Raw genomic sequence first — 26,511 nt, forward strand, 5'->3', positions numbered from 1 at the left:
ACTCGTGCTCATTCATCCCGATTGCTTTTTTTCTGGCTTTTATGGTCTTCTTCAGAGTCATGTGTCAGATGGGACGTTAGAAAATAGCCATCCCCTGTTTCCGTGTGTGTGTGTGTGTGTGTGAGAGAGAGAGAGAGAGAGAGAGAGAGAGAGAGAGAGAGAGAGAGAGAGAGAGAGAGAGAGAGAGAGAGAGTTCTTTTGCTTGCGGACAAGGACAACATTCGCAAGGCATTAGATGTTTGGACTCTCTTTGGTCATGCTTCTGGTCTCCGCATCAATACCTTCAAATCAGCCATTCTCAATTGCATGGAGTGTGATTTACAGTCATTGGGCTGGTAGGGTCAGATTGTTCCCCGTGGCTCCATTGTCAGGCATCTTGGGTACCCGTTGGGTGTTGATGTTCGGCCAAAGCAATTACTGGAGTGGATTTCACAGAAACTGGCAGCCAAGTGTATGTATTGGAAGTCGCAAGCGTGGCCCTTCCATTTCCGCCTCAAAGTGGCTCAGACAATTATGCTGCCAATGCTCACATATTTCTTGCCATTGTTTCCGTGGACTCCTACTACTTTGAAGGCTCTCACTCGCCCCATTCGTTTCATGTTATGGAAGAAGGATTCATTGCATGCAGGTATTTCGTGGATTTCGTGGTCACATACATGCACCCCTAAACGCCTGGGTGGTGGAGCTATTTTGGATGCCGAAACTCATATGCTGGCACTTCGTTGGTCTCTGTTTCGCGCTATGTGTGTGGATCATCACTCGTGGGCCATTATAGCCCGTTATTTTCTTGAGGACAGCAGGCTTCGGCATGGTAATACACAACTTCGGAGCTCCTGGTGGCATGTCCTTAATGCAGAGTCTCGGTTTTCCAGTCCGTCCTCCTCTCTGTTACTGCATTTGGTTGGCTCCTGGAAAGTGGTGCTCCAAAAGGCACGTTGGCATCCAGTGGAGGACCGCTTGCATACTAACTCCTTTCAACTGGAATTGTTGGCAGTCTCGAGATTACTTTCATGGGAAGACAAACATGAGCTCAGACCAAAATTTAATCGCATGGTCCGTTTGGGTGTGACTTTAGTTGCGGATGCCACCCTTGCCAGTCGTAATGTCTTCGCATTGTTCCGTACTGCAAGGAGACTTTTCAGAATCCCGCGTGGATACCGTGATTTATGGGAACAGCTTTTGTTAGTGCTTCAGAGCAGGCAACCCTTTCCTGCCCTTGCTGTGGATCGTCCTTGGCAGGATTGGGACCTTGCAGGCCGGTTGAGTCTGGAAAAGGCCTCTACTAATCAGGTGTATCATCTTTTGATTAAAGATCATCAATGGCTGGGTGTTAAAGCTAATACTGTATGGGGATTGCGGAAATCTTAGTCATGGTGGAAGGCAATTGTGATGGAGGGCTGGTTGAATAAGACACCTTTCAAATGTAAGGTCTTTCTTTGGCGGGTGATGATTGGTGGTCTTCCTCTTGCCTCGGCCCTTTCCAAGTGTCGAATCTCGAACGGCAATTGTTTCTGCTGCACCACTACTGTGGAATCGGCGTGACATCAATTTATTTCTTGCCTGGTCGCTAAGAATATCTGGTCGCTCTTGTCACAGGTTTGGCGCGCGGTGGTGGGGTCCTCACTAACCCCTTTCGATTGGGTTTTTGTGCACCCGAAATACCCCACACCGTCACAGTTGCATATGAAGATCTTATTCCACTTTTTTAGATATTGGGGATGCTGGCACAATTGGACCACTCGGAATGCCTTTCTTTTCGATTCGGCCTCTAATGTACCTAGACACATTGCCAGGCTTAAAGGTCTCTTGCATTGGCAGATAGATCTCATTCGGCACTCGGACTTGCTCCCTCGGGAGGACTTACTTCCCTGGCATATGGCAATTTCCTCTGGGTCTTTGCCATGACTTGTGTAACTTTTTCGTGGCTTCGTACTGGGATTTTACACACGCTGGCTTAGGAGCCCTCGTGTATCTTGTAATCATGTAAACTTGTACCTTTTTTCCGTAATTAATACAATTACCTTTTACGAAAAGAAAGAGAGAGAGTTTACGAAAAAGAGAGAGAGAGAGAGGACAGACCTGGGCAGCCCTACAGAGGCCTGGTTATGGAGAAACTGCAGGAGTCAAATGGTATTGATATGGCTTTTCTTGACCAGCATATCGGGAATGGGGATGATAATGATTCGGTCGAATCAGATGGTGACCCATCAGCAGAAGACTCTGGACAGTTGATGGATGGGGATGAGATGGGTAAGCATTGTAAAATGTCGGTTGATGAACCGGACTTGTGTGTTCAGGATTTGCCTCAGCCAAGTGTTCATGCTTCATGCTCTCCGCCTCAAGGGCCTTTACAATTTATGCTGGCTACTGCTAATAATCTAATGTCGGATTATGCTCAAGCCAATGAGGGTAAAGCGAGTTGTTTACCAGCAGGGGAACATGTGGTAGCTGTCATGGGCACAGATCTGGTTTTACAGCAGATTGCTGCTTTCCATGAGAGGGCAGCCATCTTCTACTTCACGGGAAGGACTCCTTTGATCACTAGAATTTGTGCGTGTTTGCAGTCTATGCTTGTCAGTGCTGATATGGGTCAAGATGATGCTTCAGCACAAGTATAGGGCCTGCTTGTTGAAGAAATTTATGATGGGCCGAAGGGGTTCTTCGAAGTCCTTTTTCACTCCCCTGAAGTTTGTGCTTTTATTATGCGACGCATCCCTTTGTTTATGGATGGTCAATTAGTACATATGGTCCCTTGGAGACCTATGGCGGAATTGAAGGAAGTACTTAGGGAGGCATGTCCTATTTGGGTTGAGGTGGTTGATTTTCTTGCGTATTTTTGGAGACTTCTACCTTTGGTGTTGAGAACTCTTGGTGAGGTATTGGTGGAGCCTTGGTTGGCCTCCCACAACAGGAATAGGGCCTGCATGCTTTGGGATATAGGGAAACCTTGCCCGGACTAAAGTTTGGTTTGAGGTTCCGGGGTTGCAAATGTTGGTTTACAAGCTGAAATGGGGAACATTTGCTGGTCATTGTTTCAGATGTGGCCAAGTGGGCCATTTCATTTCGAATGTGATAGAAGCTTTGGAGGTTTTGCAAAGTTCAATGGTTCCTGACACGGATATGCATGAGCATCATCCCCAGCAAGTGGTATAGCAGCCAGAAGCGGATCATGAGCCGCTTGTCCAACATGGACACGATGAGGGAAAGAAGAATGTGTCTCAAATTGATATAGGGTGTGCATCGCTTTCCGTTGGTCGGAATTCGCCTTTGTAGGATAATTCGTGGGTCACTGTGGTTAGATGTAATGCCAAACATGAGCCTCATTTGTCTCCCGCCCACCCACCTCCGTTGCCTATCACTCAAACTTTTCAATGTAGAGGTAGGGGTTTCTACATGAAACCTCAATCCTCGGGTCTCCTGCAATCGCTGTGGAGGATAAAAGGGCTTCTGATTTTGCTTTGCGCTTTGATCTGCGTCGAGGGAGGCTTGTGCCTCCCCGTGATGTTTACTGTTCTCAGCAACAACACTTTCCTTCCCGTGATTCAATTGCTAGTTTGTAGAGAGCAGATTTTGTAGATGTGATCCGAAGTGAAATGGAAAAATTTCAGGCAGCTAAGGCTGTTGATGTGAAAGGGAAAGGGAAAGGGAAAGAGATAGTTCAGTAGTTTTCTTTCTTTGTGTTATCATGAAAATTGCTTTATGGAATGTGAAAGGTATTTCTTTGGGCAATAAGCATCATCGGTTGTGGAAAACAATCTTAACTTGAAATTGGGATGTTTTTTGTGCTGTGGAGCATAAACAACATGCTTTGGTAGGATCTACCTATGTATACAAGGATTATTCAAAATTTTTTAGTGGACGTGTTTCACTTAAATCTGGAGTTATGTTGGCCGTAAAATCATCCCTCCAACCATCTTTGGTTTCTCAGGGCCCGCGCGGTAGATTTATGATTTTGGAAATCCTATATGAGGGAGAGGTTTTGTGGATAGTGGGGGTATATGCTCCTATTGCTGTCAAAAACATTGTCAACTTTGGGATGATTTGCGTTGCTTGGCCATGGCTCGTCCAGGTTTTGTTATGGGTGACTTCAATGCATGTGTGTTTATGGATCAGGCAACTTCACAGCACTTGGTCATGGATGGTCCTGAACGACAGGCATGGGATGCTCTGACAGCTCTATCCTTGAAACAGGACATGTGGTCTTGGTTACATCCTTTTCAGGCCGGATATACTTATCGCTCTCTTTAGCATCCAAATACTTGGGCCTGATTGGAACGGATCTATATTTGCCAGAGTTATACTTCTCTTTCTGAAGTTATTGATATGTGGGTGGAGAGACAGTTGGGGGGGGGGTCACATTACTGGGTGAGGATCAGGGGGATTGATCGGCGGGGGAGATGGCGGGGAGGGGGAAAATCGAGGGATGGTGGGGTGATCGGAGGTAGGAGGCGGGTGTGGAGGGTGGGGGCGGGTGGCCCTAGAAAGGAGAGGCTATGGGATAGGGTTGGGGGGGGATCCATGAGGAGGGGATGGGTGTGGGGGCTGTGGGATCTCGGGTGGGGTAGCCTATGACGCCTCCGTGGGTGGTGGTGGAGGTCTGTGATCTTGTTGGGTGGGACGAGCTAGGGGTGCTGCAGGGTGCTCCGGGGGTCCCTCACTCGCCCTCCTGCTCTCTGCTACCGTGGTTTGTCTGAGGGGCTGACTGAGGCGCTCCCTACGGTCTCCCTCTCTGTCGTCGCGCTCGTGTAAGTCCGTCAACATCCACCTACGGGCCTGTCTACGGAGCCGCCTTGGCTCCAAAGTGTATGCAAACTACTACATGATGCCCAAAGTCATAGCATTGCAGGCACTGCCCTTGCTGCCCAGTCACAATAACCTGCTGCCTGAAGGAGTGTCTGCTTGCCTCAATGTCTAGAAAACAGCCACGCATACCTTTGGGACTCCTGCGGGCTGTCACTGCATCGGCGAAGGAGGCAGGAAGAACTGTGCTGAAGAGCCATCCAAAGTCCTCCACCAACTGACGATGCTCTATCCCCAGTCCGGGGAATAGTAGGGTGACCGGCGGGTGTCTTAGAAGCAACTATACCAGGGAACCTTATAGATGATCCCCTTTGTGGAGGCATAAGGTGAGCTATCCACTAGCTCACGGGTTGCGTCCGCAGAGGTGAGTCGAACCATGAAGATCCCTTGACCCATGAGAATTGCCTCTGTGATCTGCGCTGTGCCAATGCGTAGCGTGGAGTGAAGCCAATCCCGAAGTTGGGCTTTGGATGGGGAGTGTCCTACGACTTGACCAAAGATTGTTGTTTCATTCAGTTCGAGCTCTGTGGCACGGACGGCACTAAGTAGATACAAAAAGGTGAGACTCGAGAGAGCTAAGGCCTAGAGGCTAGGATGACTCATGAGGCATCACTATCATCAGCATCATCATCATCATCATCATCATCATCTGAGTGCTTGTCAAGAGAGTTTGAAGATGACTCCTCCTCATCGAATGATGAGGCACTCTCATACTCATCCTCACTGATAAGGTTACCATCATCATCAAATGATGGCTCCCTAGGCAGTCCCTAGGCAGTGACGGTCTAACTGTAGGAAAGGGGAGAATGTCATCATCACGGACTCAACGAGAGCTACTAGAGCTCTGCCTCATATATGTTTGCAAACCACTTGAACCACCCCTCGTCGATCTCAGAGGGCATCGAATGACCATGCCCCTGCTGGCAACTCGAACTCCTCGCCCACTAGCACATTGACTACGAGTGTCATGGGTGTCTGCTGCTATGAGCTCTCTATAGAGCTCTGCAAAGATCTGCTGCTCATCGACCTCCTGATGTACACTCGCAAGAGTCGCACGTCAACTTGAATGTATCAACATTCACCTACACAATGTACATAAGATAATAGATTATAAATACTAAATTGTTGAGTATAGTACTATAAAGTAAGTTGTAACAAGTTGAAGCCAACAAATTTAAAAATTAAACTTGACTTATCATTTTATGGTTAGCTATTTACCTGCTTTGGACTACCCATACTCATCATGGCCTTCATCATGTGCAAGTTAGTGCGGCAATAGACTAGCCACTCTAACTGTCATGTGCTAAGACGATTGTGAATCTTCGTGTGAATGAAAGAATAGGCACTCTAGTTTCTCTCACATGCACCCAAAGAGCAATCCTGCGCAAGGACTCTCATGGCTAAGGGCTGAAGAGTCTCCAGTGCATATCCAAAATTTTGCCACCGAAATAGAGGCTTTACAAGTGACTCCCTTCTCCAACAAGTGGGAGAAGAAAATGCCACATGTCCTCTCTGATTTGCATAGCATCCAAGCTCTTCTAGGACTGTGTTGTGGTCATCTATGGGGACCACACGAGTCAAATATGCAAGCTGATCTGACCGGAGCTCTCTGTCATCCATGATCGCCGGCGACTTGTAGGCCGGATGCACCAATGCTACAAAACCATGGATGGGCCTATGCATCCATGCCCATCTCCTCTTTGCTATCTCTATGATTTGTGTACGGTGAGAATCTATGATCATCGTGCAAGCTTGTACCTCCACCAATGCCGCTCTGAAGAAGTGAACGAGAAGGCCCATGGCGGACCCCTCGCAATCAGTCACGTGCAACACCCTATAAAAGGGAGTCACGGCAATTACAATGGCACGGACTTTCTGCCAAAACTGCTCATCAAGGCATACTGCTGCACGGCTTTCGCCTCCCCTGTCTCATGCTCATCCCACTCATTCCATAGAGTGGAGACCACTGTTTGGCGTAGGGCGGACCGCATCTCATAAAGCCGCTCCAACAATAACCACATATAAGCAAGCCGAGTTGAAGAAGGGTTCTTCAAATCAAGTTTGCTATGCTCGCGATACATCGCAAGCACCTTGACCTTCACCGTGAAGAATGTGACAACAGATGTAGCCTTGTGTACCACCCTCCTCACCGATTTTAGCTTCCCGATGTCCTCCATGAGCAAGTCCAAACAATGACTTGCACATGGAGTCCACACGATCGAAGGAAACTCGGCCTCAAGCAAACGGCCCATGCACCGACAATTGGATGCATTATCGGTCACAACTTGCACCACATTCAACGGGTCCACCTACAAGTACATCATACATGGTACAAATTATAAAAGCTTCGGGGAGAGATGAATTATGACTTGAAAATTCTAATTATGATTCATGAATAATGAAATCAACTTTAAAAAGACAATGTGTACCTTAATGATAGCTTGGCGAATGTGGTGGTAGATGAATGGGCCGGTCGTTTTTCTTCCCCTCTTGCCGGTGTCTATGGCCCACAAAAAATATGTGCCAAGTGGACATGAAACGAGTATGTTGATGATATCCCGTTTCTTACGGTCACTCCATCCATGCAACCCGAATAGGATCAAGGGTTTTATCAATCCTCTCCTTCTCTTCATCAATCTTCTTCGTCCTCATATCATTGTATGAGACGCCACTCCATGCTTCACATGGGCCCACATTGGCGATGGTTCTCACCATCTTCTTCCATTGCTCATGCTTTAGGATGTTGAATGCAAGATTGCACTCGATCACCGTGGGTGCAATCTCAACATCGGATTGTTGTTGCCTTTCTCTAAGAAAGGCAACCGATCCACGTGTATGACCGGGAGCTTGAGAGAGAGAGGATTGCCTCTTCAGTACCGTATGAGCCTCTAACCTTTGCCTTTTGCCACTGCCGGAGCTCGAAGCGGATGTGGAGTCGGCACCACCAATGGTGGAGGCCTCACCTGCATCGGTCGAAGATAGGCCTACATTTGAGGCTTCCTCATGAGTAGGCATAGGTGTAGATGCCGCCGCCGCTGATCTGCCACCTCCTCCTCTAGTGGATCCCTCTCTTATCTTGGCGAGAATCTTGTCCGCAATGTGTTGAGGGATCGACTTGCACGGAACGACTTGCCCCCCCGTCTTGGAAAGATGTTGGAGAAGCAGGGTCGCACCACTTGTGTAGCTCTTCCTGCAATACTTGCATATCCAATTGTGGGAGTTGGACATCTTGGTGAGAATCTTGTCCGCAATGTGTTGAGGGATCGACTTGCATGGAGCGTCTTGCCCCCCTGTCTTGGAAAGATGTTGGAGAAGCGGGGTCGCACCGCTTGTGTAGCTCTTCCTGCAATACTTGCATATCCAATTGTGGGAGTTGGACTTCTTTGTGTCCCTCTCCACATGGATGGCGTGCAAGTTGAAGGCCTCATGCTTCTCGCGTGTCATGGTGCCGAGGCGAGGCTGGAGGCCCGATGAAGAGGAGAGAGTCGAGGGGAAACTTGGAAAGTTGGAAGAAGAAAGAACTTTGAAAAGGGAGAGGATGGGAGGAAGACTCAAGAGAAGAGGGGAAGAGGAGAGAGGAAGAGGGAGCTTGGAGGGGATGGGAGCTTGATGCAGCCTTGGAGACTTGGAGACAAGAGGGAGGGCTGAGGATAGACTTGCAAGTGTGTGTGTGTGTCGCAAATGATCAATCGTGCCCAGTTTGCGCCTTTTTCCCCAGTCCGTTTCACCCAGAAACTCTCTGGATAGCTCGCCTTGTCCCGCAGGATACGTGGCCAAAACACATCTAAAATCTCGTACGAAATAGTAGGGATATGTACCGTACGGTTCGTATGATACGAACCTGTCCGTTCGACGTACGGGTGCAACCCTGGAACTTATCTGCATAGGTAGCTTCTACAGTGGGGGAGTGGTTTGCCTTTCTGGAGCTGTAGGGCCATATACAGAGACAGGGACTTTGAGGTATTAGTGGGGCCAGAGTCATAATGGAGAGCATTAGGGAGGTGGTACCCCTTGAATTGAGCAATGACACAGTGACAGATTAGAGATGGATAGGGCTTTTTACCAAAGGAGAGATCCTTCTTGCAGTGCTAGCCATTTTTGGAGACAGTGTGTTTACTTTTTCAGTAGAGATGGATGGCAGACTTAGGTGAGAAAATTTGGATTAGTTAGAGTTCGCAGGATGCTCTTGAGAAAAGGATTAGAGTTGTGGCTCACTCTGATATGACTTGGCACTTAGATCCAGACCCTCAAACTTGTATGGAAGATGGATGGAGACAGTGGGCATATAGAAGGCCGTTACAGAGATTTCAGTGGGATTTTGGCGAGTGGGTATGGAGAGATACATTTGTAGAGACACCTCAGCATGTGCCCTTCTTTGGCTATACCACTAGGTTGGGGAGGAGAATACAGATGAGTAGGATCATAGTGATACCAGCTGCTGGTGAGCATTGGACTATCAAGGGTATATCACAGCTTTTCCTTGCAGACTTCTGGAGGAGATTGGAGGACAGATTTGAACCAGCAAAGATTTCACTCTTTCTTTGGTTACCAGCACAGAGGAGTTTAGCATTTGGTACATGGCTTGTCTATGGTAGAGATCCTATTCCTTGGCCTAGATGTGGGGAGGATGAGCAGACTCAGAGGCATTGCATATGGTATTGCCCACGGGCGTAGGAGGTTTGGAGGAGAGCCCTTAGGATGGTGTTTCATGGCACTAGAGATTCTATGATTGCTACGCGGGGGACAGTTGCATGGGTTGCTGACAGAGGCCTAGCTTGCGGGTATGAGGATGTACAGGGGTGTCAGGCTTATCTCTTATTGGGGCAGCTTGTGAGCAGACTTTTCATGCCAGATTTCTCACAGACAGTATGGACTCAGGGGCATTGTCACAGATGGGAGCTCATAGCTCGCATTTTTGCTTGATACATATGGACAGCCAGACATAGCCAGCCTATTGATTTTGTGGACATATCTACTGCAAATACTCTCTTTAGGATCTGGACAGAAATTGTGCATACTCTTCATGGGACATGAGAGAGAATATAGGGCAGTTCAGAGACTATGAGGAAAACGAGAGATGCTTTTCTCAGGACATGGCATTTGGGCACTTTTTCCCTCTTCCACACCCACACGGTCTGGCATTATTAGACCTCCCGATTGGTTATTCACTCAAGCTTTGTAATAGACTTCCCCTTGTTACATAATTCTTGATATGGAAGTCCCTTACAGGACTGCTTTGTACTTGGATTTTCTTGCCTTGAGATGCTTTGTTTTGAGGTGTGTTAATAGAATTTCTACTTTTCTCTGAAAAAAAAAAAGGTTATTTGTTTCTGCTATGGAGACTTCTATATAGCTTCAAGTGTCCTCATCTAATTGTAAGGTCTGTGGGCCTCTGCAACAGCTTGAGTGCAGACCTCACTTGGGGTTCTGTAGTCAATGGGATAGTTGGCCTATCATCTTGGGATTGGCATTATATCAAAGTAGGAACTAACCCCCATGTTGTTGAGCATTAGACATGGGCTCCTTTGTTTGAGTACAACTAGACTCTGGGTTGAGATTGACCAAGTATTATCAGGTACATGGCTTGTTAGTTGGATTTTCTAGAAGAAGGGTGAAACAACTTATTTGGAACTTCTTTTGATTAGGCAAAGATGGAAGCTCAGCTCAGATATGGATCCCATGAGTTTACCTTTCAGAACGGTATATCTTGTGAAGAGCATCCTAGAATGGCTTTTTATTCAAGTGCAAGTAGAGGAATGACGCTCACTTGAGAATAGTAAATGGGGAACTGCTTTCTTCCTCAGCTAGGGAAGCTATGCTATCTGAGACCTTGAGCACCTCAGTCACAAAGTGGCATGCAAATGAATTCTAAGCTACTTACTAAAGGACCGTTAAGGAAGCTATGCTATCCGAGGCATTGAGCACCTTAGTCACACGAAGCAGCATGTAAATGAATTCTAAGCTACTTACTAAAGAACTCTTAAAAATTAAAGCTCAGCTAGGAAAACTACACTCTGGACCTGTGTACTGTATTCTTCTTTCAGAACGTCAAAGAAAATTTAAATCCTCATTAGGAAGTGATCTGTCAATGCATCCTAATGCCACTTTATCAGAGACTACAAATTGAATCTGCAGCCGTAAATATTAGACCTTGCTATAGAACTACTTTGTTTCCTGGCATATTATATGCTAATGTGGACCGTTTAACAAAACTTTATGCCATGAATCCTCTGTGAGATGTCCTTGCATGGGGAATCTTGCAGAATATTTCAGGCTTCAAATGACAGAAAGGTCATCCATTAACTCTTTCATGAATGGCTAGTGTAACATTTATGTTTCCCAATTGTCATAACTTTGTTCCTGCATGCAAGTAATAGTTTGCACTAGTAGACTGAACAGAATGGCGATATGTTGTAAAACACTCTGTGTGCTCATGAAGAATATCTGTATGGCTGGAGTGTTTAGCTGACTATGTACAGGGACAGGTAGGTCAATAGTGTAAAAGGCTTAGTCAAACCCATCTTTAAGAGTCCTTTGATGACTACTTTTTTAATGCAGCTTCTCTTTCTTTACAAGATCACATACTTTTCTGGGGATTTGTATCTATACTGCAGGAGTTGGTTAAACTGATCTCTCTTTCAAGCTTGGAAAGCACTGGAAACATATATCCGTCAATTGTCAAGCTACAGGTAATCCAATGGGAATTACATATGAATCTCCAACAATATTGTCATTATTTATGATGGATAGATAGGATTGCACATCTTTGTAGATGACTGATAACATTGTGGAGCCACAGAAGTCACTCTATATAACAGAGCATAATACTATGCAAGGGAATAAAGCATACTCTGTTGCAAGGCTTTCTCTTATGAGAGAATAGGCTTTTGGAGGGAAAGGTTTGACTACTTGAAATGTTTTTGAGGCTCAGGCTCAAGAATTGCTTTTGTAGTGGATACAGGGATTTGTCTACGTTAGGTAACATTTGCTGAATAGATGGTAGCTAGTAAATATCCTACTGCTTATTACAAGGCCATTCTATCTAGGTGGAAAGAACATAATGTCTAATGAACAGCCAGTAGACAAATTTTTTGTTAATCATCATTTGGAGCCATACAGTTGTTGGCTGTCAGTAAGATTAGGTATCATTTTACTGCTTGCAGCATGACAGTTTTTTTGTTTTTGTATATCAAAACGGTGATCTTGACATTTTTGGTGGTGATGGATTATGCAGATATTAGATTGTCTATCCAAGTCCTGGGGTTTACGTTGGAGAATCAAAAGAAACCAAAACGAAGTGGGTCAAAATTTATTGGGTCCATATATTCCCACAAGTGACCAGGTAGAAAACTTAAGCTGTAACATCCATCTGAAACTTTCCAATTTGTTAATGCACATAATGTAGCCACAGAAGCAAATGATACTAGTATACCTCTGGCTGGATACTTTGTATCTTATTAAGTTGTGGTAAGGTTACAAAGCAGCCCACAGCTCTATTTAATTGACCATTAGGTGGACCTTGCAATGCAAAGACCATGGTAACTAGAACTGCATTTGAAGTGCACAAATGAATGATGCAGAGTGCACATGAGTTTGATCTTATGAAGTGATATTCATGCGTGTTTGAGAATGCTGAAGGAATGCCCTTAACACAAAAGTGATGTGAGAAGCACAAAACCTTTAAGGAATGCAATCAGTAGCTACTTCACAAACTAGGCATCTTGTCAACATGATAAGCAGTCAAAGTGAATCCAAGTGAAAGAAGGTGTTAGTGAAGAAAGGTGTCACTCTTCCTCCTCATGTGCTTAGAGTAAGTCACCAGTTTGACACTGGCTACAGCAACTTGTGAAATCTGATTGGTCCAGATCCAGTTCAAGCCTGACATGTATTACTAACTATTATTTACTTTGGGAGACACACCCTCCATTAGTCTGTTTATCACAGTTTTGTGTCCCTTCAGGGTTTCAAGTCTGGCATTGTGGAAGACACTCGCTACAGCAACTTGTTTGTGACTGGGCAACCAGGGCAGTGCCTGCGCTGCCACGACTTTGGGCATCAGGCAGCAGTTTGCACGCGTTTCGGAGCCAAGGCAGCTCCGCCGACAGGCCCGCAAGTGGACGCTGACGGCTTCACATGAGTCCAGAGACGATATAGAGGGAGACAGCAGGGGGGGCGCAGCCAGCTCCTTAGACCCAGCCTCATAAGCAGGGAGCAGGTGGGTGAGCGACGCCCCCTCGGTAGAGCACTCCACAGCCCCCTGTCCGTCCCACCCGGCAGGACCGCAGCCCCCCACATCCACCACCCACGCCATGGACTACCTCACCTGAGATCCCACAGCCGCCACACCCGTTCTCCCCCCCCCCCCCCCCCCCGGCCATGCACCTTCGTCCATCCCCCGATCCTCTTCCCCCCCACCACCTCCCCTATCAAGCAACCCCCTGATCCGCACTCGGTTCAGGTGATCCCCCCCAGACCCCACCCCCCTCCTCCCACAGGAGCTGATGAGCCACACACGCCTACATCCTCTTTGCACCAGCAGTCTTCCCCCTCCCATACAGCCACTAGCTCATGTGCCCTTGCCGCCTGTCACACTTTCCCGAGACGGGCACAACTTTTGCCATAAGAGTTGTTCCGCAGTGGCCCATGGTCCTACCTCAGAGTTGCGGAGCGCGGAGAGTTCCCACTACCTCTAGAGGTGGGGATCTTCGTGGTTCGTAAGTGAAGGAGAGGAAAGGCCCATCTACTAGCACCTCAGATGGACCAAACTACACCTTTTTTCTTTAGTCCTCTCACTCAGTGGACTGGACGACTACACAGGTAGAGGAGTTAAAGAGTCAGGTGGTGGACCACATCTCCTAGTGGATGGGAGAAGAAGAATTAGCACTGTTTGCACAACTGTGGCCTGGTTGCATGATGGACATTAACTGGTGGGCTGGTGCCGAGGTCCCACACTTGAGCATCATCTTTCGAGCCCCTTCATAGTGGAGAGCTTCGAGGGATGTGATCGAGTGACCCCTGGCACAGGCGGCCCGTTTCTACCAGTGTACAGAGTCACGACTCTTAGCATGGCTGATAGATGCATTGATAGTACCACATGAAACATCTATCACCCCTATGGTCCACCTGCCAAGGGCCACCATAGGAGACTGGAGTTCGCCGTCCAGACCAGTGGCAAAGCGTACTTGCATGCCTCATAGTTTCTCCTCCTCATCAACAACCTCCATACCGAACAGATGTCTGTTCGGTCAGTTGTCACAGCTTTTCCCATGAGCTTACACCTTGCATTTTGGAATGTGAAAAGTCTCAACTAGAGTGGGGCACATGGTTCTAGGAAGTTGATTTTGCAGGAGCTGCAGCCTGCCCTTGTTGCTGGACGGATCAACATCTTACTTCTACAAGAGCACAAGCTCACCCCTACCCAGGCCCAATTGGTAAGGAAGGTATTTCTGGGCATGTCGCACACCTACTGGGAACACGCCATAGGTGCCCACGGTAGGAGTGGAGGCATATGCGCCTCTATTGGCCCAAGTCTCACCCCCTGTGTGTGAGATCACGAGACGATAGTGGCAAGGAGGGTTCTATGGATCAAATTGGATATTGGGGCCTCGTGCATTGGAGTCCTCAATGTCTATGCCCCTATGGAGGTTAGGGTACGCAACAGGTTTTGGGTTGAGATCGCGGATGGACTCCCACAAGTGGACTCGTGGATTGTTGGAGGAGACTTCAACAACCTGGAGGCTTTGGAGGACTAGCAGGGCAGAGGTAGAAACTACCAGGGCATGGGTGGGGAGGAGCAGGAGGCATGGGAGGTCTTTCTGCTGGCAGTAGGAGCACGCGATGCCTAGAGAGACCCTGCCTTCCACAGGAGGGAGAGGTCGTTGGACTTGTCTTGGGGATACCGTCTGCTAGGTGGAGTTCTATTGGAGCAGTTGGACAGGCTGTATGTGGGAGAGTGGGGAGGCTCTTGTGGAGGCCAGATTGAGTAGTTGGTTGGCGCCACGTTGTCCGATCATTGCCTAGTTCTCCTAACACTTGATCCCTCAGTATTCGCCCTAGACACGATCTTGTCAAATTGCTGACTCAATCTATAGGAGGGAGGAGGTGACAAGATAGATAGAGCAGATTTGGACTCGAGAGTGGGACAGGAGGGACCAGATAGCAGAGGAGGTTTGAGGTCCTAGCCGAGCCGAGCAGAATCTGCCAAGAGGCAGCCATACAGGCTAGGCAGCAGAGCTGGGAGGAGGAGAGAGCACTCCGGCGGGACCTTGCAGCCACGCAGAGATTATTACAGGAGGCACCAGGGGATCCCACCCTCCACACTTAGGAGGTACGCATGCGAGCAGCCATTGCTGGCCTTGAGGACAGGCGCTCGGAGTTCTCTTTCCGAACCTTAGCAGCCTTCTGGGCGCGGAAGGGGGACACGATGTGCAAGGTGTTTTTCTAGGTGCACCAGCCTCGCACCGTAGGAGAGCAGATACGTAGCCTTCGGGATCAGTATGGGAGGTCTCGTTCTAGCGTAGATGAGGTGATGGAGATTGCCACCAACTACTACACGTGCCTTTTCCAGCAGGAGACAACTTCAGCTAGAGGATAGAGATGTAGACAGCACGTTTGGGATGACATCTCGCCCCTTGTCACAGAGAAGATGGGAAACTCCCTCCTAGCCCCCTTCACAGAGAAGAAACTAGAAGAGGCTTTCTATGCACAGGATGGGCAGAAATGCCCGGGAGAGGATGGCCTCTCTAAGGCCTTTTTCACTACCTACTGGGAAGTGGTGAAGGACCCCCTATTGATGGCCTTCCAGGAGGTTTCACTTCGGGACAAATGCCAGATAGTCTTTCGGCAAGCCTTATCAGTCTTCTCTCCGAAGGAAGAGACCGTTTGGAGCTTTCCCAGTGAAGACATATCACCTTATTGTCAATGGCCTATAAGGTACTAACAAAGATTACGTCCCGTGCTTCCAGATATCATCCATGATACACAGACATGCTTTGTCCAAGATAGGAGCATCCTAGACAATGTATTTACCTCTTATGAGGCGACAGAGTGGGCTCAGCACAATGGGCAGAGACTAGCTGTACTACTCTTGGATTTCGAGAAAGCTTATGACAGGTTGGACTAGGATTTCCTGGAGGGCACCATGATGAGGTCGGGATTCGCCTCGGTTTGGATTTGCGGGGTCTCTGCCCTTTGCTGATCGGCCACCAGCAGGGTTCTTATAGGCGGAAGTCGAGGAGAGGAGTTTTCAGCTGGAGAGATTGGTTCAATAGGGCTGCCCCCTGGCCCCTTACCTGTTTCTACTCTTTGTAGAGACGATGTCTCACTTCCTCAGGTCACGTGTGAGCGGATTATGCGGCCTTTGACTTCCGCTGAGAGAGGAGATTGAGTTGTTAGACTCATAGTATGCAGATGATACATCACTCTACATGGAGAATGATGAGTTGATGCTGAAGAGAGTGAGACTGGCTCTTGATGTGTTCTGTTCTGCAGCGAGAGCAAAAATGAACTGGCGGAAGTTGGTTGGTTTCCTCACAGACCCAGACTCTAGCATGGAGTGGGGCGTCTACCTGGGATTTAGATGGGTGAGCACAGGGTAGACCATCCGGTACCTAAGGTTCCAGGTGGGACTTGACATCACTCCTACCCAACAGTTTCCTACCCAACAGTTTCTTCCTGTCCTTGATTCTATTCGAAGGAAACTGAGCTACTGGAGCACGGCTCGCCTCTCACTAGCGGGCCGAGCCCTGGTGGATAACCAAGTCCTCCTAGCCATGGCCTGGTACATCGCGTCGTGTTGGTGCTTCTCCTCATCATGCGTAGTGCAGCTTCGCCGCCTAGTCTGGAATTTCCTTTGGGCAATGTCAGATGGTTCTAGGGATTCCAAGGCCAAGGTGGCGTGGGCGATCATCATACGGCATCGGTCAGATGGAGGGCTTGGGATTATAGACCCAAAGTATTAGAGTATGGCCCTCTTGGGCAAGCTAGTTGTCCGCGGCCTCAGACCAGGCGGATAAACCTGGAAGGTCTTATGGTAGGAGGGCCTTCAGGGCTGTAGACTGAGGCTAGGCGGTGAGTGGAGGCCGTCCCTGAGATGGATCTTCGCGTCAGCCCAAATCACCCCCCCAAGTTCACCTTTCTTACGCAGCTTATTCCGTGTATGGTAGGGCCTCCGTAGGATCCTAATCCAGATTCCCCTAGGCTGCCAGGAGGAGATAGACCATTAGCCAGTGATCTGGAAACCCTAGGTCAAAGATCGGGTAGAGGCACAGATCAGCGAGTGCCCCCACATCCAGTGGGCTGGTTGGGAGGCCGGCCGGGCTCATATCATCAGGACATGGCGGGATGTGTACAGGATGGCGGACGAGGAGGTGTTGCAACGAGTATCAGGCCGCTAGAGAGGAGTGGAGTTGAGGAGAAGGGAGATATACGCAGCAATACCTCTGGAGTGGCTGGCTCCCCATATACGAGAGTCGATAGAGCCCGGGGAGGTATGGGCAGCTAGGTTTTCACTAGCAGGCATCCCCCTACAGGTGGTAGGTAGAGTGGGCGGCGCCCCGTAGGGGACTTTCTTCTTTGTTCAAGAGGGGAGGTGTTTGGACCTTGATAGAGGGGAGCAGGGGGAGGAGGTAGCCACCCTTTCGTGGAGGATTCGGGTGGTGGGTCTTTAGGCGAAGACATGGCTACTAGACTTCCCTATGTTTTTTGGAAGGAGTTTAGGGAGTGACGCCTCTGGATCTGGGAGGGCAGACTGCTTGATGAGCTGGAGTGGGATCCAAGAGAGTGGCTATGGCCAGCCACTGCGGTTGCCAATAAGCCACCCAGGTTCCTAGAGTACACCGCCAGGATTGGCAAACACGTACTGATGCAGGAGGATATGGATTGGGCGCCGTCATGTAGTAGGCACTGGGCAGAGCACATCATCACGGAGCCTTTCCAACGGACCTTCTGGCGCGGCCTATGAGATAGCTAGAGGCCGAGGAGGGTGTCGTATTTCTTATGGCTGGAGGCACATGGAGGCTTGGCGGTGGGAAGTTGGCTTGCCCAGATGCAGGAGGGAGGTTGTAAGCACTGCACACAGTAGCCTCTGGAAACCCAAAGCACTGCCTTTGGTGATGTTAAGAGGCACAACTCGTGTGGAGAGGAGCATGCTGCATCCTTTGCCGTATAGCACCGAGCCTTGGATGTATCTCATGGGAGCTTTCTGTTGGCAGGCAATCAGCCAAGGCAGTCACCTTCTGTATGAGGCCGGGATGCACGACAGGATATTCATTATTGAGGCAGGGTCGTGCGCAATGGTCGGTTTGGAGGCTCTACCCATCCGCCAGGTACTGGAGCCCACAGCAGACCGTTGGAAGGTATGGGGATCATAGGGAGTCTTATTGGATGGCATATCTAGAAGGCGCGGTGTCAAGAGGCTTTTAGCGGGGAGAGATTTTCATTACAGGCGACCTTAGCAGAGCTCTAGACTTCCATCATCCACTCCCTTCGTGGCCGATGGGATCAAGTGCAGGGCAAGTCCAGGGCTCGTTAGGAGCTCTGTTGTCATTTCATGCGCACTTGGGGTGGCCAAGACTTGTTTTTCGTGATGCAGGCAGGCAGCCCCACTTGGTGATACACTCCCCCCACATGGCTTCTTGCCCCCATCCCCCCCAGACCGCCTTGAGAGGCTTGTATACATGATGTATTTGTGAATTTGCATCAGCTCTAGCTAGTCTGTTGAGCATGAGCACTCAGTTGTAATCAGTTTTTTTGAGTACTATAATTAGCCACATGTAACTTGTGAAATCCGATTGGTCCAGATCCATCACATGTATTACTAACTATTATTTACTTAGGGAGAGACACCCTCCATTAGTCTGTTTATCACAGTTTTGTGTCCCTTCGGGGTTTCAAGTCCAGCATTGTAGAAGAAACTTGTGTTGGAAATCACCCCCAAGGAGGGTGTGTTCTGTACCTCTAGTTATGGCTGGACTCTTGCCTCAAGTTGTGATTAAAGAGAGAAGGCTAGCCAGGCTTACTGGTGAAGGCTAGATGATAAAGCCCAGCTCTTGGAGGACTACGCAACCTACCATACACTGGATCTTCTAGCTCTTTAGAAGGCCATCTGCCCTCCTCTGAAGTGTCCTCCTTAAAGAAAGACCTGATCTCTGCTATGTACTGGTCAATATCTCTGACTACCCTTCCATAAGAAATTGATCTGGCTCCCCAGATGTGTGTGCAATGGGTTCTGGTAAGATTGTGGCGATAATAAGGCGAGGGAATCCTCACGTTAGAAGTGGGCGTGCTAATTCTCCCAAGGAGAACAAGATAGATAAGAGGGTGGTTGGTACCATGAATAATACCCACTAAGCATTCTCTCTAACAAGCTTAGTCATCTGCATAGGATCTGTCAATCTTCAAGATCTTAGCTTCTGCTGCACTGTATCTCCTAGAAAATTGAAGAGAGCTTGTGAATCTACCAAGCCATAACTTCCCAAGCTCTCACTAGTAGGAATCCTACTATTGTTGCTTCAAACCTAGGGATATTATGGCATGTACATTATGGTACAACATGGCACCTCCTTGTGGAGATGTTAAAAAGAAAAATTTAGTAATAATAACTCAGGGAAATCCTTAAAGAGTTAAAGTACAATGCATAGGATAAACCATATGAAGGTTTAGTATGTACATCATAAATACAGTGGCTGGGTAAACAACCACTATGGTGGGCTATAATGCCAAACTACAAGTGACTCACTTGAAAAAGTTGCTAGAGTCCCTTGTGCAAATAAAAGCCTCTCGAAGCCTCTCTCCTCCTGATGTGGTGAGAGTCACCATGCAATAGGATAATCCTTGTCTTGGTCCTAGAGAGAGACTTTATAGGTTAAATGTCCTGGAGACCAATGGTATGATTGCACCTCAGTAACTTGAAGACCTTTACTTTCAACCATAGTTGCACTAGTCCACTTACGAAAGAGTTTGTATTATAACGTACTGTAGGTATCATACTCTATCGATAGTACCATAAGGTACAGTTCAATGGATACTCCTATTCCAGTCCAATCCACACTTTGGATGAGTTAAATGCTACTTGTACTAACATGATTCTCTCATGTGATCATATTGTTTGAGATTCAAACAACTCCTTTACCTTTTTTTGTCAACAAAATGTAGGTTTTAAGTAGCTTTTAGGAGAGAATGATGTATTTGAATCACATTGTGCCTTTAAAAAGCCAAGTACCATTTGTATTTTACTGTATTATAATTTTTGTACCTGACAACCATGGTTTCAACCCAACAATCAAAGTTACTGCCATACTTTGGAGTTTGCCTTCTACAGGTGCACAGCTTATAAGAACTTCGGCCATGTAGTAAGACCTTGTAGCATCTGATGGATCACGACTTTTCATATCACCCTGAGAGAATCCATACCTGTGCAACAAATGTATAGAGCACTAATTCGTGGATATTGCTGAAGCTAGCAGTGCACTGAAAGTAATTGAGCCTGCTTACTGTTTATTGCTGCGAGGTGGGGAAAAAACCTCTTGAAAGGAATAACAGAATTGGGAACATGATCATGTCTCGATTGCTTGAGTTGCTATAGTAAATCTCTTCATTCTTGACTAGCATCCCAGTCAAACACTGAAAGTTGACAAATAGAGAAGCTCAACTGGCTCCACAGAAAGTTGCCATATTGAGAGTGGCCAGCCTGGCCTACCATTGCAACCTCTTATTATTTCCATGTCTATGCACTTGAGTGTCATGCGATTTTCACCCTAGTTTTCAGCAAGGTCATTTAATAGGATTTCTTTGTTGGAAGTGAACCGGTCCATACCAAGGGAAGGCTCCAGACATTTTCTTCTTTCAGTACAATTTGTGGGTTAATATGGTAGAGGCCCTTAAGGACAGGAGATGCAGGATCATAGATGTGATCCTAGAAGATTTAGGAGATCCCTGAATATTTGGGATCTTAGGAGTGCCCAAAGAAGCTGATTTGATTAAATAGGGAAGTCCTAAATTTAGGAAACAGTGCTGTTAGTGGCTTGTGCTCCTATGAATGTTTGCTAAACGTCATGTATCCTTTTTGGAGTTTATACCTCACAGGGAAAGGATTTGGAAATAGAAAAGTGTTACCTACACTTGTCACATGAGCTTTTTGTGTTTCTGTGGTTATCCCAGAGCTGAACATGTGGCTGGGCACATTTCTTACAACATAAGCCTTCTTGTCATTCATATAAGTATATAAATGTAGAAATATATATTATTAAATATAAATATAGATATAAATATAAATAAATAAGCATGCACATGTGCTCGCACGCATCTGCATGCATACGTGAATTGGTTGTCCTGGTTTGCCTAGTTTTTCTGCATCTCAGCTTGTCCTTTGACTGCACTCCAAGTGTCCCTTGCATTTGCATTTATGTGTTTTCAGACATAGAGTTGGCCAGTGACCTTTTTCATTACTTTTAAATGCTCCACGCCTGGCATCTTGACCCTTTGCAGTCTATGGCCCTCTCTTGGTTTATGAAGGTTCCAGTTCTGTTCAGTGAAATTAATGTAGGACTCTAATGGTTTTGGCCTTGATCAAACAGGTAGTCATGCTTGATGCAGAGTGGCAGTGGAGGCTAAAACAGATGCAGCTTCATTATGATTTGCTGGGGCCATTTGTTGCTTTTAGGAAAGTTTTGTATCAAGTTTTGGAATGTGGGGATCATGTGCCTCAGCAACTTTTGGAATTTGCAACTTTGGCACGCAAGGTTAGCTTCTTCCATGGCCTATTTTTTTCCTTGGATTTACTTTCTTGATAGTGCATTGTGCTTATTATGGATTTTAAGTCATGTTATATTTTCTGTTATTGTTTATTTTATTATTAAGGGCGGAAGAATAAATCAAGCTGGAGCTGCTGTCTTTGAGCTTAAGAATTATTACAAGACAATCAAGAAGTCACAAGATGATCTAGTTGGGTTGAACAGGTTGGGGATGGCTGGAAAGGTGATTTGATCTCATTAGTTGAACGCTTTCAAAAGTAGATTCAAAATGCATCCATTTAGTGTGAAGACTGGGTGATCTTAGACTTCCTTAATACTGAAGCTTGCCTTTAACATCAGTTTATAACTTTTGAGAAAATTAAGTTTGTGAAAGCTATGAGTGTGTTTTGGCAACATAGAGACATGAGGTTGCAAATAGACTGCTGAATTGCATTTGTCTGGATTAGAATGTGCATATCACTCCACATGACAAGGATGCCTTAGCAGTCATATTTTTGATGCTTCAAGTAAGACCTGACATGCTCTTATTACATGCCACTGTTTGCCCAATAAGATGGTTTTGGAAAGGTCAGCAGAAAACTTGCTTGTGCAATGATGTAGTTGTATTAGGTTGTAATATTGTTTTTTGCTTTCTTTCCTGGTACGGTCACTTGCAGGTGGAAGAAGCAAAACTTTTGTGGGCTCAAGGTCAGCATGGGATGGCAGTTAACCTTTTAAAGTATGTCATTAACCACTATAATATTGAGGAAGATTCCGCAAACCTGTACTGTCTTACGGGAAAGTGGCTTGCTGAGACTCGTTCAGACAGGTTTATGGTGCAGCCGAGTTTGTTGTCCTGAGTTTTTGGTTCCTCTGCTTGTTACTTGCAAATCGGCTCTTACTCCTCCTGTTATGCAGCTCCCGGGTCATTCTTGAACAGTATCTTCAGAAAGCTGTTACGCTTTGTGAAACTGGTGAGACTGAACAAGTCAAGACAGTGATAAAAAGGAACTCCCGTGCTTATTATCGCCTAGCACATTATGCTGACTCCTTGTATAGAAGTTATGATGAGCGGCTGACTTCTAGTGAAGCACAAGCTGCACATCACTTAAGGCAATATAAGGTGATTAGATGGGCTATTTCACATTGCATAACAATTAGCATTTGACCATCTTGACTTCTTTCTGGTGATTGCACAGGCTAAGGAGCTGAATGTTCTAACAAAAACGTTTAGAAGCAAATTGAAGGTAATATATTTGCGATGTATGAGGACATTGGTAGTGCAAAGATAATGATTGTTTTCAGCTTTCTAGGTTCAGGTCTGTCACATGCAGCCAACTTCATGGTTATGCTTTTCCAAGAAGAGAAATTTTATTGATAGCCTAGCCACCTCTGTTGTAAAGGACCAAGTTAAAAAAATAGCACAAGCACATTGTAGGATAGCGATGATACATCATGAGGTTTGCAAGCTAGTAGAATGCTGTGTCTTTTGAAAAGTGAAACAGGAGTTATATACACCATATGTGGCTCGAGATTGAATAATGTGCTGTATCAAGATTAGTTTAGATGCATTACTAAATCATTATTTTTGTGATGTTTGCCAATCAAACAATTGCCCTTACGTGCTGTGTGTTTCTCTTAAAACATACTCTTTTTTATTTCCTGCAAGAAACATTAACTCTGTTACAACACCTCATCAATAAACAATACTGAGGGTATATGCATACTAACCCTGTGAACGAGAAGGTGCTACTATCAAATCTCAGTTGGGTACAATATGGTCAACATAAGCACTGTAGAGGATAAGAATGATAGTTCAAAAGGAAATTATCCTCGATCTATCCAGTCTGAAGAGTGTGTGAGGACTGTGTGAAAAGTCAATCTGTTGGTCTAATGTGGTCAGATCATGTGTGACTCTAGGTGGAAGAAAGTGCTTCTATTGTGTATGAAGTAGGGCATCTCTTGTCCTCCTGATGCACTGAAGCCTCACTGTTACCCTTCATCTTTCATGGAGTGGAAATCTTCATCTAGATCCTGGAAAGAGCCTTTGCTGTAGGTATACATTTGTGCTGATGGAATGGCTGTAAGTGTATCATACAATAATTCTACCAATGGACTCTTATTCATGACAATATCTTGTTGTCCACAGTGTTTGGGAGGGATCTTGTGTGTGTTTAATGACTCCTATGAGTATGCTTGTAGTTGCAAGTTGGATCCTCATCTGTGAACCAAGTAGTTGCCTCCAAGTCCGCAGTAACATAGTGACCGAGATCATGGCATATGCAAGCTGTGAATCAATTGTCAAACTCGTACTTTCGATAAGACATTACCTAAATCCAGAGTCTGGAAACCTGGACTGATCTCTTTCCTAGGCTGATTGGTGTTGGAAATCAGGAAGGGCAAACACTAAGCAAAGTAGACTCAAAGAGGGTGATATTTTTGATAGAATGAAAAGAAAGATATACAAGGTACATGACCTTGTTTATATAGGCCAAGAGACACATAGACCACCTTGACCTTTATTAAATGCACATGAAGCGTGTTCACATGGTGTGCAGGTGCGCATGCACGCGCACACTTACACACACACAAAGAAAGAAAGAAAGAAAGAAATACTAATGTCTTCAGAGACCAAAATTGGCATATGAGACAAAAGCATGTACAATGTTGATCGTCACTGGACATCAAAATGTGACGTGTTGGAGTATGGTCAGTGATATAGTATAAAAGAAGCTAAGGTGGTGTACAAGACAAAATAGGGCTCATGTAGGAATACAAAGGGAGGATGAGAGAGTACATGTCTAGTTGTGTAGCTGAATGATACTTGTATATCTAGTTCCACCCAGTCGGGATTGGTGGGTAGAGAATGTCATACATCCCGGATGAAATAGTATGAGGGTAGCATCTAGCTTGGGCCCTAAACTCTGTCAGCTGTTGCTCATGTCTCTGGTGGATCTCCCTCATCTCTCTCTAATGTATCATCTGTGTTTGGTATCCCTGTATCTGTGGGTAGCGTGTTGCTTTGATCTCCTTTACTCTCTGGATTGTCACCCCTCTCTGTGTAGGTGCTGTGTGTGGTCATTGTCTGGAAGAAATTAGTAAGTTGTGACTGGTACCCCCCTCTTTGTGTAGTGCCAGCCTGCAGTAGTGATGCGAAGCCTTTGGATCTCAACTAGAAACTAGCCCAAGTGGCACTAGTGTGGGAAGTCCATAACTCATTTGAGCGAGGTGTCTCCTCCAAATAGCGTGCAGTATATAGCTTGGACTATGTTGTAGGCTCTACATCTGCAGATGTAGTGCTCCTGGCTCTCCACCTCCTTTTGGCATAATTTGTAGATCCACTCAGCTCTAGGGATGTGGGCTTGTCTCTCAGCCTCGATCTCAAGTTGGTGAGAGGATACCCTAAGCTAGCCCCGCTTCTTATGTGGCATGTATACATCTAGGTATCCAGGTCTCTCAATGAAGTCATCCATGGTAGTCTTCATGAAGTGGTCTTTGTAGTAAGGCATTTTTGGGGCAAGGGGCTGCTTGGGTGATAGCCATGTGTGCTGTAATGTACAGTTGGTAGAGATGCTGTCGCATGACCAAGTTCCTCTCTATGTGGGAGAGGTGTATGAAGGGGGAGTCAGGATCATATTGAAAACGGAGGGGGGGGGGGGGATGGTTTATGTCGATCCCATATCATGTATGCACAACTAGTAGAGATGTTGTGGCATAACCAAGTTCCTCTTTGTGTGGGAGAGGTGTATGACAGGGGAGTCAGGATCACATTGAAAGGGGGGAGATGGTTTATGTCGATCCCATATCATGTAAGCCACTCCTGGACCTGTGCATAGTGTGAAGCCTCTTGTCTTGCTTGAGCTAGCTGCCTAGAGCCTCGAAGGCCCTCCTAGGTAGTCTATTCAGATGCATTTCATTTACTCTATGTATGAAGCTGATGGTCTGAATGAGGGTCTCCATCATCATGGGGGGTGCAACAAACTTGGCCCTAATAACAGGTAGGAGAGAGAGAAAGAAAGAAAGAAAGATCTATTAATGTCTTTGGAAGGCGAGAATGGCTTATGAGACCATAACTAATACAATCGGCATCATCATGTCTCATCAGAGAAGAAAATAAAATTATATCTAAGTCTACATGATAAATTGAAATGGAATATGAAGAATATAAAAAACTGAGAAATTGTAAAGAGTATAGAATATCTCCCTCTCAGTATATGAAATCCGCAAAGACTTTGCAAGCTACCCTTGCGTGACTCGACATGGTAATCTTCGTTTTGTAACGAACAATCATGACGTGAATTTGTCGCATATGAGCATGCTTGCGTTGTTGAGCAAGAACCCTAGGGCGTCATGCTTTGCATAACGCTATAGCTCTGTCTACTGTGATGCCACCTGATAATGTGCCTCGATGGTGTCTATCAGTGGGAGATGTAGTGTCTAAGGTGGCTATTGTTGGGGTGTCAGCTATACTGAAAAAATGTGTAACTACTCTCTAGAGGGGTGGATGTGACTGGGGTTGCCTCTGATCCCGTAACAATCCTGCTTTGTGCCATTGGAGCTCCAATAAGAAAAGGCCCAAACATCTCTGGTCCTCATAGTCCATCACCTGTCTCAATGGTCCAAAGCCCTCCTTAAAGAGGCAATGGTAGCGGCCTCAAATATCATAGTATATAGTGCATCTACAAATGTAGTGTTCCTTTGTCTCTTCCTCTCCCATGCACAAAGTGGGCACATCCTCTCATTTGTTGCAACACGGCTCCATCGACTTGTCTCAATCATCAGTTGATGTGATGAGGTGCGGATCTGTCAAATGACAACTTGAAGCCTGTGAGAAAGTCGAGCATCCATATATCTCGGCCTCACTATGAAACCCTCATGGAAAAGATGCAAGAAGTAACATTGGTACTGTGCCATCTTCGTGCCTAATGGGAAAGGGGGACTTGGACCAAGTCCTCTCTGTCTACACTTTAGTGATGTCTGC

The 26,511-nt window shown here is 46.5% G+C and overlaps 1 protein-coding gene across 6 annotated transcripts in view; it reads left to right on the forward strand.

Annotated features, from left to right (window-relative positions):
• Positions 1-26,511, forward strand: part of ATM (Serine/Threonine-kinase ATM-like protein) — a 207,918-nt gene that overhangs the window by 96,702 nt on the left and 84,705 nt on the right. For all 6 annotated transcript variants that reach the window (XR_015691873.1, XR_015691872.1, XR_015691874.1 and 3 more), the window contains exons 52-58: positions 11,415-11,489; positions 12,035-12,142; positions 21,375-21,539; positions 21,658-21,774; positions 22,208-22,359; positions 22,449-22,653; positions 22,730-22,777. Coding sequence is in view for 3 of the 6 variants with exons in the window: in XM_087684863.1 (XP_087540989.1) it covers positions 11,415-11,489; positions 12,035-12,142; positions 21,375-21,539; positions 21,658-21,774; positions 22,208-22,359; positions 22,449-22,653; positions 22,730-22,777 (870 nt within the window). In the remaining 3 variants the exon portion in view is untranslated. The remainder of the gene's footprint in view (positions 1-11,414; positions 11,490-12,034; positions 12,143-21,374; positions 21,540-21,657; positions 21,775-22,207; positions 22,360-22,448; positions 22,654-22,729; positions 22,778-26,511) is intronic.

Source organism: Lygodium microphyllum, chromosome 9, assembly GCF_053477565.2.
Source record: "Lygodium microphyllum isolate KBCC chromosome 9, Lygodium_microphyllum_v1.1.10, whole genome shotgun sequence".
Lineage (NCBI taxonomy): Eukaryota > Viridiplantae > Streptophyta > Polypodiopsida > Schizaeales > Lygodiaceae > Lygodium > Lygodium microphyllum.